This window comes from Protopterus annectens, chromosome 8.part0 (genome assembly GCF_019279795.1).
Source record: "Protopterus annectens isolate FY-2018-M chromosome 8.part0, PAN1.0, whole genome shotgun sequence".
NCBI lineage: Eukaryota > Metazoa > Chordata > Ceratodontiformes > Protopteridae > Protopterus > Protopterus annectens.
In genome coordinates, this window is record NC_056741.1 from 1,569,382,963 (window position 1) to 1,569,399,742 (window position 16,780).

General features: G+C 37.2%; 1 protein-coding gene across 1 annotated transcript in view; it reads right to left on the reverse strand.

Moving 5' to 3' along the window:
* Nucleotides 1–16,780, reverse strand: part of ATP12A (ATPase H+/K+ transporting non-gastric alpha2 subunit) — a 534,499-nt gene that overhangs the window by 167,538 nt on the left and 350,181 nt on the right. The window contains exons 16-17 of the mRNA XM_044081130.1: nt 13,687–13,855; nt 12,441–12,595 (exon numbers count right to left, since the gene is read on the reverse strand). Of these exons, the coding sequence (XP_043937065.1) occupies nt 12,441–12,595; nt 13,687–13,855 (324 nt within the window). The remainder of the gene's footprint in view (nt 1–12,440; nt 12,596–13,686; nt 13,856–16,780) is intronic.

The following is a 16,780-nucleotide window of genomic DNA, read 5'->3' on the forward strand; positions in this document are numbered from 1 at the left end:
AGGAGGGAATGTCAGCATTAATAGTATTCCAGTCAATGTTAAAGTCACCTAGGATTATGGTTTCTTGGGGATAAGAGGTAGAAACCCAATTGAGAAAGTCTTCTGCAATAGGTATGTTGTTACCTGGAGGTATATATACGCATATGATGTAGAGGGACTTCTTACCATTTAACTGAAGTTTAGTAATAATAGCTTCTATTTTGCTATCTTGGGTTGGACAGGCTGGGAGGGAGGAAATATTAAGATGATCTTTGAACATAATTGCTACGCCACCACCTTTACATTTTAAACGGTCAAGTCTTACTATGTTATAGCCTAGGGGTAGGATCTCAGTATCTTTTGTGGCTGGCTTTAGCCAGGTCTCTGAGAGGCAGAGGATGTCAAAAGGGTGTGTGTCAAGGAGGGCATGAAGGTAGGGAACTTTGTTATTTATACTTTGAATGTTAAGATGCCCTATGAGAAAGTTATTATTAAGGCTTGATGGAGATACTAGAGGGGAAGGGTATACTGGGCCTGGGTTGGGGTGGATGTCTTGTAAGGTATGAATAACTGGTTTAGTTGAGAAGTTGTTCTTTACCAGGGTGAGAAGTTTCATTTTTCTATTTGAGGGTAGGGTGTAGTTGAGGTGAGAGAGTCTATGGAATTTAGGTAGATGGTAGCTAGAGGAATTACCATTTGAGAAAAAGGTGAAAGATATGTAAATTGTGGATGTATGTCTCTGTTTATAGTTGAACTGGTTGTTAAGTGGGTTTTCAAAGAAGGTAAGAATGTAAGCAGAGAGGAGGAGGATTGGGAGAATAAGTAAGAGTACAGGAAGGGAAGGTCGGTGGGGAGCCATTATAAAGTGAGAGTCCAAGAAGAAGTGGAATTATAGTGAAAAGTTATAAAAGTAGGAAGAAGATAGTTAGAGGGGAAACAAGGGAAAGTAAGGGGTTTAGGAAGTGGAGGGGACAGATAAACTAAGTGGAGAGAGAGAAGAAAGTAGGATTGAAGGAAGAGGAGGGATGCAATTAAAAAGATGGTAAGGGTGGCTAGAAAAAGAGGAAGTGGTAGGAGGAGGTGTGTAGAGGGGAGGTTCGCAGTTTGGCGGGAAAAAGAATGATAGGATGTAGGGGGTAAGGGAGTGTCTAGAGAGCTATAAGGTTAGGACCCCTGGGGTGGGTGGGAATTGGGGGTAGGGAGGAGAAACCACCGAAGGTGAGATAAGAAAGGAGACAATCAGATAAGCAGGTAAGGAAGGTGGGATAGCAGTGTAGATAACTAGAAGGAGTAGGATAGCAACCAGAGTGCCCAAGTGGGGAGAGAAATGACAGGTTTGAGTAGGTCAGTGTAAATGCATACAGTTGAAGAGAAAAGAAAGGTAAAGTTTAAGGGAAGGCGAGGTTGGTGATGTACACAAGAAAAGCTCTAAGGGAGATAGCAGTATGAGCAGGAGGAGTAAAGGGTAAAAGAGAAAAGATAAGACCAAATTCCCGGGTATAAACAAAAAACACAAGAAATGAAACACAGAAGGAAGGAAGGAATAACCCTTTCTCTCTTTCTCTAGTTCTCTTCATTTATACATTGACAGGTACCACTATTTATAAAAACTATTTATACTACTATTTAAAAAAAAAGTGTTCTTACTGCCTATGATATGGTATCCCTGCTATCTGTCCACAAATATATTGATATTTTGTCCACTGCAACTGGTTCCATCTTACTCTTTTAAAATCTACCCCTTCTACTGGCTACAATAATATGATTACGGTACCCAGAAAGAATGCAGCCAACTCTTAACTGACTAGAATAGAATGTATTTAGCTTTTGTTTGACTTTATGCACAGCTCCACCTGTAGGTTAGTCTGGAATACTATGTTAACTCGTAATAGTGACGTACCAGAAGATGTAGCAGGAATCAACAAAACCAACCTCAATGTTGTTGTATCTTTCAGCTTTTCCCGGTTAGGGGTCGCCACAGCGGAACTCCGGTCCGCTAATGATTGGCAGTACATTTTTACGTACCGAGTTGCCAGCTCTGACGCACAACCTTCAACGAAGGTACGCCCATTAATGCATGTCTTCACACAAAAGACGCTTTAGCTGAGAATCGAACAGAACAACGTCTTTCTGTGAGGCGACAACGCTACCGCAGCACCACCACCACATAGCATAAAACCAACCTCAAATACTTTTCTGAAATCAGCTTGTCTGTGTATCGTTTGCAAAGTTTCCACTCTTCTTAGTTATTCTTTTACTTTTTTGAACAACTCAATAAAAAGCATTTTTTAAATCTTTTTTTATTTATATTTTTATTTTTACTGAACACAGAAAGAATTCCAATCTCTTGTCATATTTCAAACATTGTCCCTTAAGTTGTGTTCTGTCTTCATTGTTGTTACTCTAAGTTGTATATGTCATGATGTTAGGCAGTATGGTCAGAAATGGACAAAATCCCGAAAATAAAATCTGCACCTGTCTTTCACAAACACTGCTTTTATCTATATGTGTTCTATTGTTGTTCTGATTCATTTCCCTTCTTTGTTATGTAGCTGGTCATGTGCATTTAATCTAATGGTGTCACTTTCTGGCTTCCTTTTCATTACTTGCAACTGTCTCTTAAATCATGAAAAAGTTTATGTCAATTTAATAGGAGTGTTCATTTTTACATCTCTGTGATAACCAGAAGCCACCTTGACAAATGTCAACATAGAGTTTTGCATGCCTATACATAGCACAGGCTGTTTACATGAAATGTTAGATGTTATATTTACACATCATAGCATATAACTGTTTAAGATTCCTTCTAGTACATTAAATCACATCTGCATCAGCTCCCGATGTAAAAGTATTTCTCAGCAAGATTTTTGCAATGCTTAAAATATCAGAGACTTTAAGGTTGGACAATGGCTGTCTTTCTAATAGATGGCAGTCAGCAAGCTGTGTGAAACAGAGGGAAGAATGCACAGACAGATGACTGTTGCTTTGACTACATGCCAGTGCAACATTTGGGAAATGTACGACAAGTATAGATAAAAGCAAATTATAGTTGCCAATTTAAAAGTCTTAACCAGCCACACAAGTTAGCGTACAAAGTAAGAAAACTTGGAACCACAACACAAAATCTTTTTTTTTTCTCTTTATGAAACAAACATATTTTAACAGCTTCTAGTTTTGTGGTTATTGTCTTCAGCATTTTGATTGAGGGAATAAATTATTTTTTAGTTAGTCTGAGGTTGTGCGAGTGGATCCAGCATTTTATGGTGCAATGTAAAAGTCTTCCCATGAAAGCAAAAATTAAATAGTGTGCTGAGGAAATACAAAAGTTCAATACATTCCTGAATTTTGAAATGAAACACCATCTGTGAATGTGCCAGAGTTCCCGGCACATGAACATTAAAAAAGAAAGATGCCAGCTCCATTGTGGTAGAACCAAGTCTTGACTATGACCTGCTAGAGGTGACATGTGGGGAAAGGAGTAGTAATGTGACAGGGCAGGGCAGCTTTCAGGGGTTACATCACTCACAGAAGTGAGTGATATGTCTTTGATGACTCCCATTACACACTGAAACTTGGGTTGGCTACTGGCATGTACACAGGGCTGAGTATCTCAAAGCCACAAACCCCCTTGGCCTCAGTTGATTGATGGTTCCACTATCTCCTGCTTGGATGCCTCTTCCTGGAAAAGTGAATGATTTGTATGGGGCAGAGGCCATAAGGGAGCTTGAGCTTCACTGAGGCAAAAAAGACAAAATAAACATTCATCTTTAGTCAGTCATGAAGCATATTTTTCAGGCTATTTAGGGCCCTATGATAATATTGAGTAATGGGAGATGTCCTTAAAAGGACACTACTCAATTTTGAATGCTTTTCTGATGATCTTACTGATTTTAGCTATTCATTTCATATCAGAAATACAATTTTTCCTGGATCTCTTGCTGTCCTCAAGTCCAGTCATTCCACAAATACCAGAACCAGGAACCTAAATCTTTAGCAGTAGATAAATAAAATGAGCTGGTTTTATCACAGAGCACCTCTCCTATTTCTGGAACAGAATGGCCCTGCAGATTACACAATGTATGAAACTACCATCCTTCAAATGAGACCTAGATGATCGAATGGGTACCCACTAAATTAACCCTGGACTTGACTGGCCTGGCTGTCCTAGAGAAAGGGAGTACGGCCTAAGTGTGACTACTGGCAAGACATATGGCCACAAGACTCAGTTGACATGAAATGCTAAGTCCTGTGAATGCAAGTTTAAATGTGTTTGTGGAGTAGTAAATCTGAATACTATAATGTTATAGTTTACTGCACCATTTCACTTTCATTAATAAAGTGTGGAAATGGGATGTTGTTTTAATATTACCAGCTCTGAAATAACTTTAAATTATATGGTCACAAAATGATTCTGTATGCAGAAAGCCAGATTCAGTGATCCGGTGCTTCATAGGAGAGCCCTGAGTTACACTATCACTGATGCCGCTGACAGGCACACAAATGTGTTGACTGAGCCATAGTTATACATGCCCAAGAGTACAACTGGTCATAAAACTTGTATGCATTTGTAAACGAGCATCATGCACTTCTTTGTTTGGGGCACTGGTGTCTTTACTGGAAGAAATTCGCCCTCATATTATTTTATTTTTTATTTTATTTTACATTTGTTGACTGGGCTAGTCCAACTGGATATATGTCCATTTTCAGTAGAGGCCCGGGGACATAAGCTCCAAGACATGTTCCAATACAATAATACAAGTACAAACAAATAAAAAATAAAAATCAAATATTCTAGTAAAAATAGCAATTTTCCTAATAAGTAAAAAACATCAGCAATGGTAACATGTATTAAAGCATAGAGGTTGTAATAGGATGTAGCACTGAGGCAAAAAGTCATAAACAGTGCAAATTGAAAGAACGGAGACAATAATGCAGGTTAAGTCAGAGGTAGATACAAGGAATTATCATAGTAAAAAAAATCATCAGAAATTGTAACGTGAATTACAGCATAAAGGTTAAACAGGATCTAACACTGAGGTCCTGCACCATAAAATAGTGCTATTTTGAAGTATGGAGACATAATACAGGTTAAGTCAGAAGGAGAAAAAAGGAAGTTAGATGTGTAGTATTGTAGCAAAGGATTTACTTAAGAAAAGGTATATAAAGAGGATAGAAATGATGAAAAAAGGTAGATCAGAAAAATATAATAAGATGGGAAATGTAGTAGAGGATAGTAGGTACTGGATAGGTAAGTCAAATTTATAGAGGTAGATGACTAGTCTGGTTTGGAGCAGGGGCATAGCCAGTATGTTTTGAGGGGAAAATTCATATCAGATTGAGTAGCTATGCCACTACCTTGGAAGGACCAGAGAACCTAATTGTGAATAGGGCACATAGAATAGCTCTCTACCAATAAACCACTTAATGAGTGCCATCCAACAGACAGCAACAAGCCTATCAACTTTTTTAAGAATTCTGTATATATTCAAAGATATTGGGGAGAGAAAGGATCAAAATCAGGGACAGTTTTTAAATATTGCTCTAATTCACTTAAATAGTTAACAGAACAACAGATTGTGCACATGCATTAGGTGGTTCAGAGGTATGACCTGCACTACACTGTCACTACTGTCACTGAAAAGCATATAAATTGTTATAAGAGGTGTGAAACTTTAATGACTGGCATTATTGATTAGCTGTAATTCTCAATGATTTACTAGAAAATAAAAAAAGTGCATGGTAAAGGGCAAACAAATTAGGCAAAACCAGGGGTTTTCTGCAAAACTATGGACATTTGACAGCAGAGCTAGATGCAGCACAGGGTGACTTAGGCAGTTACCTAGGGCCCACTAGCTTGGGGGGGGGTCCACTTGGAGCTGCTACAAAATTAAAATGTTAAACAGAGAATTAAAAAACTAAATATTTTACATTTTTTGTGTCCATACATTTTTTTCATGAAGGATGCAAGGTCTGTGTTTGTGTCATACATCTTTAGTACAATGTATGCACAGCAATGTGCAACACAACCAGAGAACATTTGGAGCTTTCAGTTTAACACACAAGATTTAAAAAGATGGGTCTTAACTAGAGGACCTACACTGCTTTCCTTTGTGGACAAGCAGTGTGTGTGTGTGTGTGTGTGTGTGTGTGTGTGTGTGTGTGTGTGTGTGTGTGTGTAGTTAATTAGCTTGATCAGGCTCAAATGCAATACCTTGACTACCGGAGACAAGAGCCCTAATCTTTCACACCAATTACCAGTTTGTTAACTTAGTTGTCATATGGGTAATATTGTCTTTTATTGGTTCATACATTTTGTTTCACTGCTTAATGGAAAAAAATTCTACAGAGGTGCATTTTCAAGGAATATGAGTTTCAGTGCAATTTTAAGTAGTGTGAGTTTCAAGAGAAGGCAGGTTTACTGTTGCTCCTGATAAGTCTGTTTTCAATATTGAAGAAACAAAACGACAAAATGGCAATAAAATATAAACACTTTTTAATAAAACAAAAAACAACCAGTAAGCGTTTTCATTCACATAGAACTTCTTCAGACCTGGTTGTATCACAAAAAACACTACATTTAAATACTAAAAAAGTCACATGACTGTTACACTAACAGTGCTTTAACCGTTTCTTACATAAAATTGCATTAAAAATTTCTCTCTCATTCATACCTGGATCTGCATCTGTATTAAACCTTACTTGCCAGGCATATTCCTTCCAATTTAGGTCCTCTTCTGCATCTCATCTTTTTTTCTGCATCCAACACTTTGTCAATTATAATAAACCTAAACCCCACTTTGATGTTATTGTGAACACTTGCAACATGTCTTGCTAAGGCATTAGTCAAATCTAATTTATCCATTGCCCTAAGATGTTCATAAATTCTACGATGGAAACTACGTATTGTTCTCCCTATATAACATCCCTGGCAAGAATTACATAATATTAAATACACAACAAATTTAGATTTACAGTTGTAGTTATCCCTTATATTAATAGTATAGTTCCTAGCACTTACAATGACCTTATTGCTTGAACAAACAAACTTAACAATAATTACAATCTTCACACTTTGATAACCCATTATAACTGGAAATAACATAATATTTTTTGGTTTCAAAAAAATCCTTTAAACATCTCCCTCTTTTAATAACAAAAATAGGCCTTTCACTTAGCAATTTATTTATCTCTTGGAAATTTTTAAAAACTTCAAGTTATTCATAATAACTTGCTTAATACTAAGTAAATCCTCTGAATTATCCAATGTGCAACATAAGTTATAATCTAAATTTGGCACATTCTCTTTCATATCACAATATATCCCCTTCTCTCTAACCAATAAAGTCTTAGCTATAGCCTAATCTATAACCACCATGGGATAACCTCTAATCAAAATTATTTTTCATAAAATTTAACACTCTTCTAAAAAATAATCATCTTCACCAGTAAGCCTATTAATTCTATCAAACTGACTATGCACAATATTATTTTTTAATTTTGTGCTGTGCATACTACTATATTCCAGATAACCATTACCCTGAACATCTTTTTATATATTTTAACCAAAAGTTTGTTGCTTTTCTTATATACAGTCAGATCCAGGTAATTAATAATAAATTTGTTTGTATTGAAAGTGAACTTCAAATAACTAGAAACAGAATTTAAATATTCACAAAACTCGAGTAGTTCCGTTTCAGAACCCACCCACAAAAAAACAAAAAAAAAACAAATCATCAATAAAACGCTTATAAAAATAAATATTCTCAGCAAATCTAGAATTCAAAACATGCTCCCTTTCCCAACTAGTCATAAACAGATTGGCATAGCTAGGGGCCATAGCTGCCCCCATAGCCACACCTTTACATTGCTTAAAAAATCTGTTATCAAAAGTAAAATATTATAAGATAATATCACATCCAATAATTCAGATAGCAGACTAATTTCCTCAGCAGCAAAACTAGAACAACCTCTCAAAACTTCTGTGACTCTTTCAATTCCCTCATCATTAGGAATTACAGTATATAAAGAACACATGTCTGCAGTCACTAACCATGTGTCTTTTCTTATAGAAATGCTTTTTATACTTTGCATAAAATCAAATGAATCTTTAGCATATGATTCAGCTGTAATAACTGCTTTGTAAGCATCTATCAACAAATATAGACATGGACTCAGTTTTACTTTCACCATTCGCCACTATAGGCCCAAAACATGGCTTATCCAAACTATTATGTATTTTGGGAATGCCAAAAGACCTTCTCAGTCTAGGCTTCTTAATACAAAAGAACTCATCCAATTCATTATTGATTCTTCCTTCAACTGCCCATTCTTCAATTAATGAATCAATAAAATTATAACTTTTATCAATTTCATCCCAATTTACTTCATAATAAAAATCAACATCTGATAAAATATCAAAAATACTTTTTTTTATAAAAAACATAGTCCATGACTACTACAGCGTTGCCTTTATCTGCTTTAGTAATATAAACATCTTTATCATCAATTAACATCTGTAAAGCATTTTTTTCTTTCATAGACATGTTATAAAAAACATTTTTGCTTTAGCAAGCTAATAAATCCCTCACTTTTTTTTTCACATGTTAATAAAAATGCCTCTAAATCTGACCTCAAAGGAGGATTAAAAATGCTGTTGTTTTTAAAAAAATATTGTTGACATGCAATACCATGAAAAAAACAATTCAAATTAATTTTGCGCACAAAACCCCTTAAAGAATTAATAACAGATACAATATTAGCCCTAGAAGATTACACAAAATTAAGCCCTTTACATAAAACATTAATTTGTTCTGAATTCAACAGAAGATAGATTAACTGTCTTAAAATTCAAGTTAACAGTACCTTTGTATAATGGTTGTGCTGCTGATTTCTCCATGTATTTCCGTTTTGGGCATTGCAGGATTTGACTGGTTGCTGGCAACAAGAATGTTCATTCGCATTCCAATAGGCATTTCCCTTGAAGTTTCTGTTGTTGAAAAACTTCTTTTTTCCTTTGTTGTAGTAAAACTTCTTTTTCTGCCCATATCCCTGTTTTTTCTGTGCCCATGACTGTTTCCTTGGTTTGAAAGGTGTTTTCTTCGCTTCTACTTGTGCCCAAGTTCATAAACCTGTGTCTCCATCCTGATATAGATTGACACACTGAAAAACCTGTTTATGTCCATCATTTAAGCAGTCACTAGCTTTGTTAACTTTAACATCGATCGCATGCCCCTCCTCTGTTCTGTCAATGTCAAATATTACCAAATCTGATACAGTGACCCTCATGAAGAATGTCTTCTTCACCACAGAGTAATCAGAAAGAGTAAATGTCAAATATTACCAAATCTGATACAGTGACCCACATGAAGAATGTCTTCCTCACCACAGAGTAATCAGAAAGAGTAAATGTCAGATATTACCAAATCTGATACAGTGACCCTCATGAAGAATGTCTTCCTCACCACGGAGTAATCAGAAACGTAGAAAGTCAGAGGAAAGAGCTACCTAAATACCTATAAAAATGTAGGACATTTCCTCACAGAAAGGAAATAAAAAATGAATATTAACTTACAGAACTTACAACAAATACATTAAAAGTCATACCTAAGTATAATAATTTAGTATTACTACTCACCAAAGTCAAATAAATTAAAACATTATAAAGATATCAGAATAGAGGTGCATTAAAGAAAGTCCTGCAAGAAAGCCTTTGCTTGTAAGCTTTTCAACAGTCAAAATACTTTATTTAATACCACTGCCAGAATACCCACTTGCTCGCATAACCTACTCCAACCTTCTCACTGGCATCCCATTTGAATTGACACTGGTAAACAGTATGCAGCCATTGGTAACTCATGAAGCCACTCCCTCCCAGAACTGTAAGAAACTGTACTGCTACCAAAATGCATAAGTCCAAACCGAGGTACCTTAAAGTAATCATACTGAAGAAACCAAACAACAAACCCAAAAAAAGCAACCAAAGTGGCGACTGGTAGGTGAAAACTGTGAAGTCCAACAAAATCCACAAAATGTAAAAGTTAAGCACACAATTTTATTCGAATCGCTTTTCATCCAGCTAGTAGCCAAACTTCTTCAGACAACAAGATAAAATAAACTACTACATCCAGCTTCATTTATACTTCATCTAAATCATTTGTTGTACAGATTGATTAATTGGTAGGGAAACCACTTTAAAGAAACAGGTTCCTCAAAAGTGAAATAAAATACATTCCCCCAGTTTAAACACACATATAAATACATGTTAAACCCCCCCCATGTGGGTTTTGACTAATGTTAGGTCTTCTATTACTTATGCTATGGCCAAATTGGTAGACTTAACTTTTACATCTTGTGGATTTTGTTGGACTTTGCAGTTTTCACCTTCCAGTCGCCACTTTGGTTGCTACCTTATAGTAATGACTGAACTGGATAGGACAAGATATGAAAGGAAAGGAAAACACTGACCCTTGTGTGAGGATTCAACCCTTGACCAATCTCATTCTGTGCAGTTGTAGCTGCCTCTGGACTGGCAAGGAGTCACCCGACAGTTGAGTGCCTGATTTTCTCCCAACAACAGTTCTTCGTTTAATTAGGAAATCATCATGATGGTGATTTTTGAACACACATGCATCCAGTGCAGTACAAACTCATGATCTTATGATGTTGTATTAATGGGTCTATATTATATTATCGCATGTTTACAAAAGCGAACGATAATTAATCAACCCCGTGTAAGCAAAAGCTTACATTGAAATCACTGTTCCAAAAATAAAAAAAAAATAAAAACTTTAAAACATTACATAATATGGGGGGCACCTCCCCTACTTAACTATACCAACTCCGAGATGGAGATCCACACTATAGTGTTGAAAATGGCAAAGTAACGAAAGCGGCCAAGCAAATTCTTTCCCAGGGAAAGAATTCGCTGAAAAGCCACTTCGCTATTTTGCCTTTTCGCTCTTTTCGGTTCGATCAAGATGCATTCTACAAACTTCATCTGCGATCTCGTAATAGGGAACCATATTAACAACTAAACAGGAAAATAAAATGCTGACACTTGTCTTGAGGGAAACCAGGTACCTAAATGTCCAGCAACTCTTTGTTGGTGGAGTGGTATTTACAATAATGCCCATACTCCTGGCTTCTGTTGTGATACTGAGAAATGTCAATCTCATTAGTTCACAATGCAATACAAAGAACTCTGTTTTGAATACCATTTCACCACAAATGAACTTTTGACTACAAAAGGTATATAATTCAGCATATTCAGCATATTCAGCAACCCCATCTCACCCATAATCTCTGCTGTAACATGAGTAAGCATTTTTAAAAAGCCTTACCATAAGCCATAATCATATCACTCTCTGGAAACTGGAAACTAATTGCAAATCCCAAAATAATCAGAGAAAATGACCTAATATAATACATGGATCACCAAATCAGTAATGAGCACTTTCAAAAAATATAGTTCAACTATGAGGCGGTCAGTTCTCCACAGTTTTGCTGTAAAAATAGTTACAAGTAGACAAAAAAATTATTAAAAATGCAGTCAGTTATATCTGACATCTGTAATTCTTTGTAGATTTCCTTACACTAGCACATCAAAAATGGTATAAAACCAGAAAATTGAACAAATAACACAAAAAAATGAAGAGCAGTTTGCCCAGAAAGTCAGACATTCTAGTCCTGTTTTCTTCCAATACTAGGATGACCAAGGTGGTGGAGTGGAAATGGTGCCTACTTGCAGAAGCAGTATCTGCCTTGAACTGTCCTTGACCCCACCAGCATGATGGGCTCTGCTAAGAACGTTTAACTGGATGTTCCAAATGAGAAGCACCCCTTGTCCATCTCCCTGGGAGAGTTTAGCATATAGAAGCCTCCACACATATCCAGTGGTACACATGGCCTATTCCTTTGTCTGAAGTATAACTTGGTGTAATGCACAGTTATACTATGAAAGATACACATTTCCATGAAGTTATATTTTTAACAGATGGATGTTCTACTGTCCCACAGCAGTTTTCTTTGTTTTTTTTTTTGTTTTATTTTTTTTCTGGTAGGAATCTTTTAACTCTCATCTCAATGGGTGGAGAACATACTTGTGGCTATATAGTTCGCCTCACCCTACCTGAATCCATACTGTTAAAAGCTCATGTCCATATATGACTCACCATTCCCATGAATGTAACATAAATATAGATGTGATATTTTACTTTGTCAGCCTGCACAAATGCACATTATACTTGTCTACAAACCACTGCTTTCCTAATACTTAGTTCTCTCAATTGCTACTATAGTCATGATGTTATAATGAGTTGATCTCCCTAAAAAGCTCTAGTAAAGCCATATATTTCCAGTGATTGGTTTGATCCTCTTCAGCTCAAGAAGTTGAATTTTTTATAACCTCACAACTCATTTACTATCTAGCTTTGTAATTCTGTGTTTAAGAGTTCATTACTTACAATGTCAGTACCCAAATCAATGAACAGGATGGTAATGGTGCCAATGGGGAGTGGGCAGCTAGCAATGATGTAAATGAGGAAGGGGCACAGTTCAGCGATGTTCTTGGTCAGAGTGTAGGCAATGCATTTCTTCAGGTTGTCAAATATCAAGCGACCTGTAAAAATGTTCAAAAAATGCATGTGTGAGAATGATATTCTTAATAGTACCATACATATTTATTCTGGATTATTCTGCTGACCAGCTGATTGAAAACGTCCTCTCAAGATTATATATGCCTTGGTGATACAAGGAAATACACTTGTAAAGTACTACAGAAGTTATTTAGTTAGTTTAAAGACTGCATGAAACCTTGAAAAAAAACTGAGAATTGAGAATTAAGTATGATTATAATGTATCTATCAAAAATACAGCAAAATAAATTAAATATGTCAATGTAGTAAGTCTAAACCTAGATATTTTCAAGAAATATCAGCAAACTGTGGAAGGCATTATACACGTGTCCCATATAACAGGAGTTCTGGAAGAACACCATATCATTTTGTAAGCATTTTTGGTCTAATAAGGTAAATATTACCACAAATGTCATTGTTAAGAAAGAGGTGGCTTATATACATACATTTATTAATCTCAGCTTAGAACTGTTTTATATGAAAATCGTTTCCTTGCATTAATTTTTCCAAATTAGTTATTATCTGTAAGGGTTGGTTTTGTTTCTGCCCATTCTTTCCTTGCAGAGAACTGATGTTTATTGTGCACACACGGTAGATGACAATTAATTAGGTACCACTGGCATACATTCATCGATCAGGAAAGCATGCAGTGCAACAACAGCAAGGAACTGTGTGTCATTTGTAGTCACCACTTCTCTGAGTGATCAACCGCTGCACTGCTGTGATTTTCACATGCTGAGCAAACGATTACTCTCCTGCATGTCTTTTCTTCTAATTTCTGTAGCACTTTGCAACTTTTGTCAGCCCATCATTCCAGATGGTGAGGTATTTATCCCGGTTTTAACTTTTAAGCATCATTTTTACTTTTCCTTTATATTGCTTCTATGAAGACATTAGCAATGTGACAGAACAAGTCGGTTTCAAATTAAGAGTTTGTGAAGATTCAAGGATAACCAGGAATTATATCAATGTACCTCTAAGGTTATCTTTCTACTGTATATTGTATATTTACTTGTAGAATGTGTACATTATGTATTGTAGGATGGAAAATATATAGGGGTATGAAAAAGATTACCTTCTTCAACTCCAGTAACAATCGAAGCAAAATTATCGTCTAGAAGGATCATGTCAGCAGCATTCTTAGCAGCATCAGATCCTGTAATTCCCATGGCAACTCCAATGTCAGCTTTCTTCAGAGCAGGGGAGTCATTGACACCATCTCCTGTCACAGCAACAACTGCACCCTGCAATACATAATTTATATTATATAGTGAATAGATTAGGAATTTACTACAGGACTTTAAGAACATAAGTTTCCATTTCTTGTTTAATAAAACAGTGAGGTAATAATGTGGAGATGTGGTTTGAGTTATTGATTAACAAGCTACAGAGAATAAAAACATACATTTTGTATAGGCCCTGTGCAGTTTTTTACATCAATATTCATAATATGAAACTGCAATGTATATTGATTTTTCTAATGTTGTAGCTCCATATCATTTAATGAAATCACATCCCTTACCTCCGACTTCCTGGACTTTCACTGGTAAACAGTTAATGATACAGGAAACAAATGCCAACATTTCTTAAACTCTAGATTTACTAAAGATACTAAATAAGTATAAACAGCAAATATATTCTTTGCAAAATGGTTCTTGGAAATGCTTTACTATACCAATGATAGGCTTTTGTATTCATTTTTATTCTAAGCTAAATCTAAAAAGTTGTTTATTATATAAACATCAAATAATTTTCAGTTCCTTAAATAGTACCTATTATAGGTTCATAGGTAGGTACTAGGCTATCGGCCCGAGGGCCTACATAAGCATAGCCAACAAGTTTTCCTGGCTTACGCCACCCAAGGAAGTTATTTTCCTATGCCACTGTCGAGCAGAGACACAGAAGTGATCCCCGGGGAGAATTTCCCATTTCCCATCCATTCATCAAGATTTTTCTTGAAGAGTGCTAATGAAGAACTTTGCTTGACATAGATGGGTAGCCTTTTCCAGAGTATGGGAAGTCTCTGGGACAGGAATCTATCCCTCCAGCATGTCCTGTTTATTGTGGTGACAAGATTTAGGTCCCTACACAGTGTAGCTTGGAGGGATTGGGATTTCTTTAGGTGTAGCATGTCCAACAGCTCTGGGTTTGACATAGCTTTATATGTTAGGCAGAGATCACCTCGGAGTAGGCGATATGCTACAGAGTAAAGCTGGAGTTTTTTGATACAGTCAGTGTAGGGCATCTGTTTGAGGCCAGTAATCTTCTTTGTGAGGTACTTCTGTGGTCTTTCCAGCTGCTGCAATGTCTTGTGAGGTACATTCCAAAAGGGGCGTTGTACTCTATAATGGGTCTAATGAGTGTCGAGTAGAGGGGAACAATGACCTCTTTTTTCCATGATGAGAATCCTTTTATGGTGAGGTGTGCCACATAGAAGGACTTCCTGACTATTGTGGCGATGTGACTATCAAAGGACAGACTACTGTCCACCTGGGTCCCAAGGTCTCTTATCACACATTCGGTGTTAAGTAGACTGCTGTCTATGTAGTACTTCATGGGTACAGAGTTTTTACCAAAGGGAATGACAATGCAATTTTTGGCATTGAGCTTGAGGCCATGGCTCTGACACCAGGCATCTGTCTCAGCGAGGCCCTTCTGTAGGATTTCCACATCATTTGGGGACTCGACTATGGTTCCTAGTTTGCAGTCATCTGTGAACTTCATTAGCCAGAGGCCTTCTGTGTTAGCCTGTACTTTAGAGAAGTAGATACCAAACAGAGAGTTCCCAGGACTGAACCCTGTGGTACTCCACTTGTCACTGGTTTGAGGTCAGATTTGGAGTGTGCAACTTTTACAATGTGGGTTCTGTCAGTGAGCCAGTTCGCAACCCATCTTGCGATGTAGGGATTTATACCTAGTTTAGTGAGTTTAGCTATAATTCCAGAATGGGGGATGGTGTTGAAAGCCTTGGCGAGGTCAAGATAGGCTGTGTGAACCACCTTACCCTCATCTACAGCTTTGGAGACTGCCTCAAAGAAGTCGATCAGGTTCAGGAGGCACGATCTGCCCTTCACAAACCTGAACTGGTTGGGATCCAGAGTTTGGAGGTTACCAATGTCTTTGTTTATGAGTTCCATGATGATACATTCCATGGCCTTGCAGACCAGGCTCGTCAGGCTAATAGGTCGATAGTTCCCGGGATCAGTGGTGGCTCCCCCTTTGTGGAGTGGGATAACTTTTGCTGTACACCATTCAGTGGGCACAAAGCCTGATGTGAGGCTATGATTGAACATGGTGCTTAGGTGGGGAGCCAGTTCATTCTGAAGTTCATGTAAAATGCAGCCTGGGATGTTTTCCGGTCCCATTGATTCTGTGTTTTTGGCTTTAGAGAGTGCAGCTTTTATCTGTGTAGTTGTGATTACAGGGACTCTGCATTCTTCCTGTATAGATATGGGCCCTTTAGGGGTTGAGGGGAGGGGGGGTAAAGTTAGCACTGAACCTATCTGCCAGGATGTTAGCAATATCAGTTGGTTCTGTAATTTTCGTGCCATTGTGCTGTAACTCAGAGCAGATCTGGGTGTTGCCATTGAGACATAGCTATGGAAGGCTTTGTGGCTGTCCTTAGAATCAGTGGTGATTTTGTTTTTGTAGCTAGCTTTGGAGGATCTTATAAGGGATCTCAGCTTCTTACTGAGGCTGACCAGGGAGATCCTCCACTCAAGGGATTTTACTCTCTTTTGCAATAATTTCTTCCTTCTGTTGTACAGTTTGTTTATAGCAGGGGACCACCAGATTGGCTTCCTTTTTTTGGAGGATAGTGTCTTGGTTCTTTTTGGGATAGCACGATCCATGCACTTGTGCAAGTGCTTATAGAGTGCAATTGTGTAGGATTCAGCAGTCGTAACTGTATTGTCCATCTGCATGGGTGTCATGAAGTTCACCACTTCTGTCTTATGAAGCATGAAGTTGGCTTTGGAGAAATTTTTTACCGTGGTTTCCTTAATGGAGGGTGAGGGCAAGATGTGGATATCAAGGGTGATTAGCTTATGGTTGGATTGGACCAACGAGGAGTTGACTTCAAGTGTGGAACACCGGTCACTCATGTTGGTAATGACTAGGTCTAGGATATTGTTGCCCCTGGTGGGGGTGTGGATAAGTTGATCCAGAGC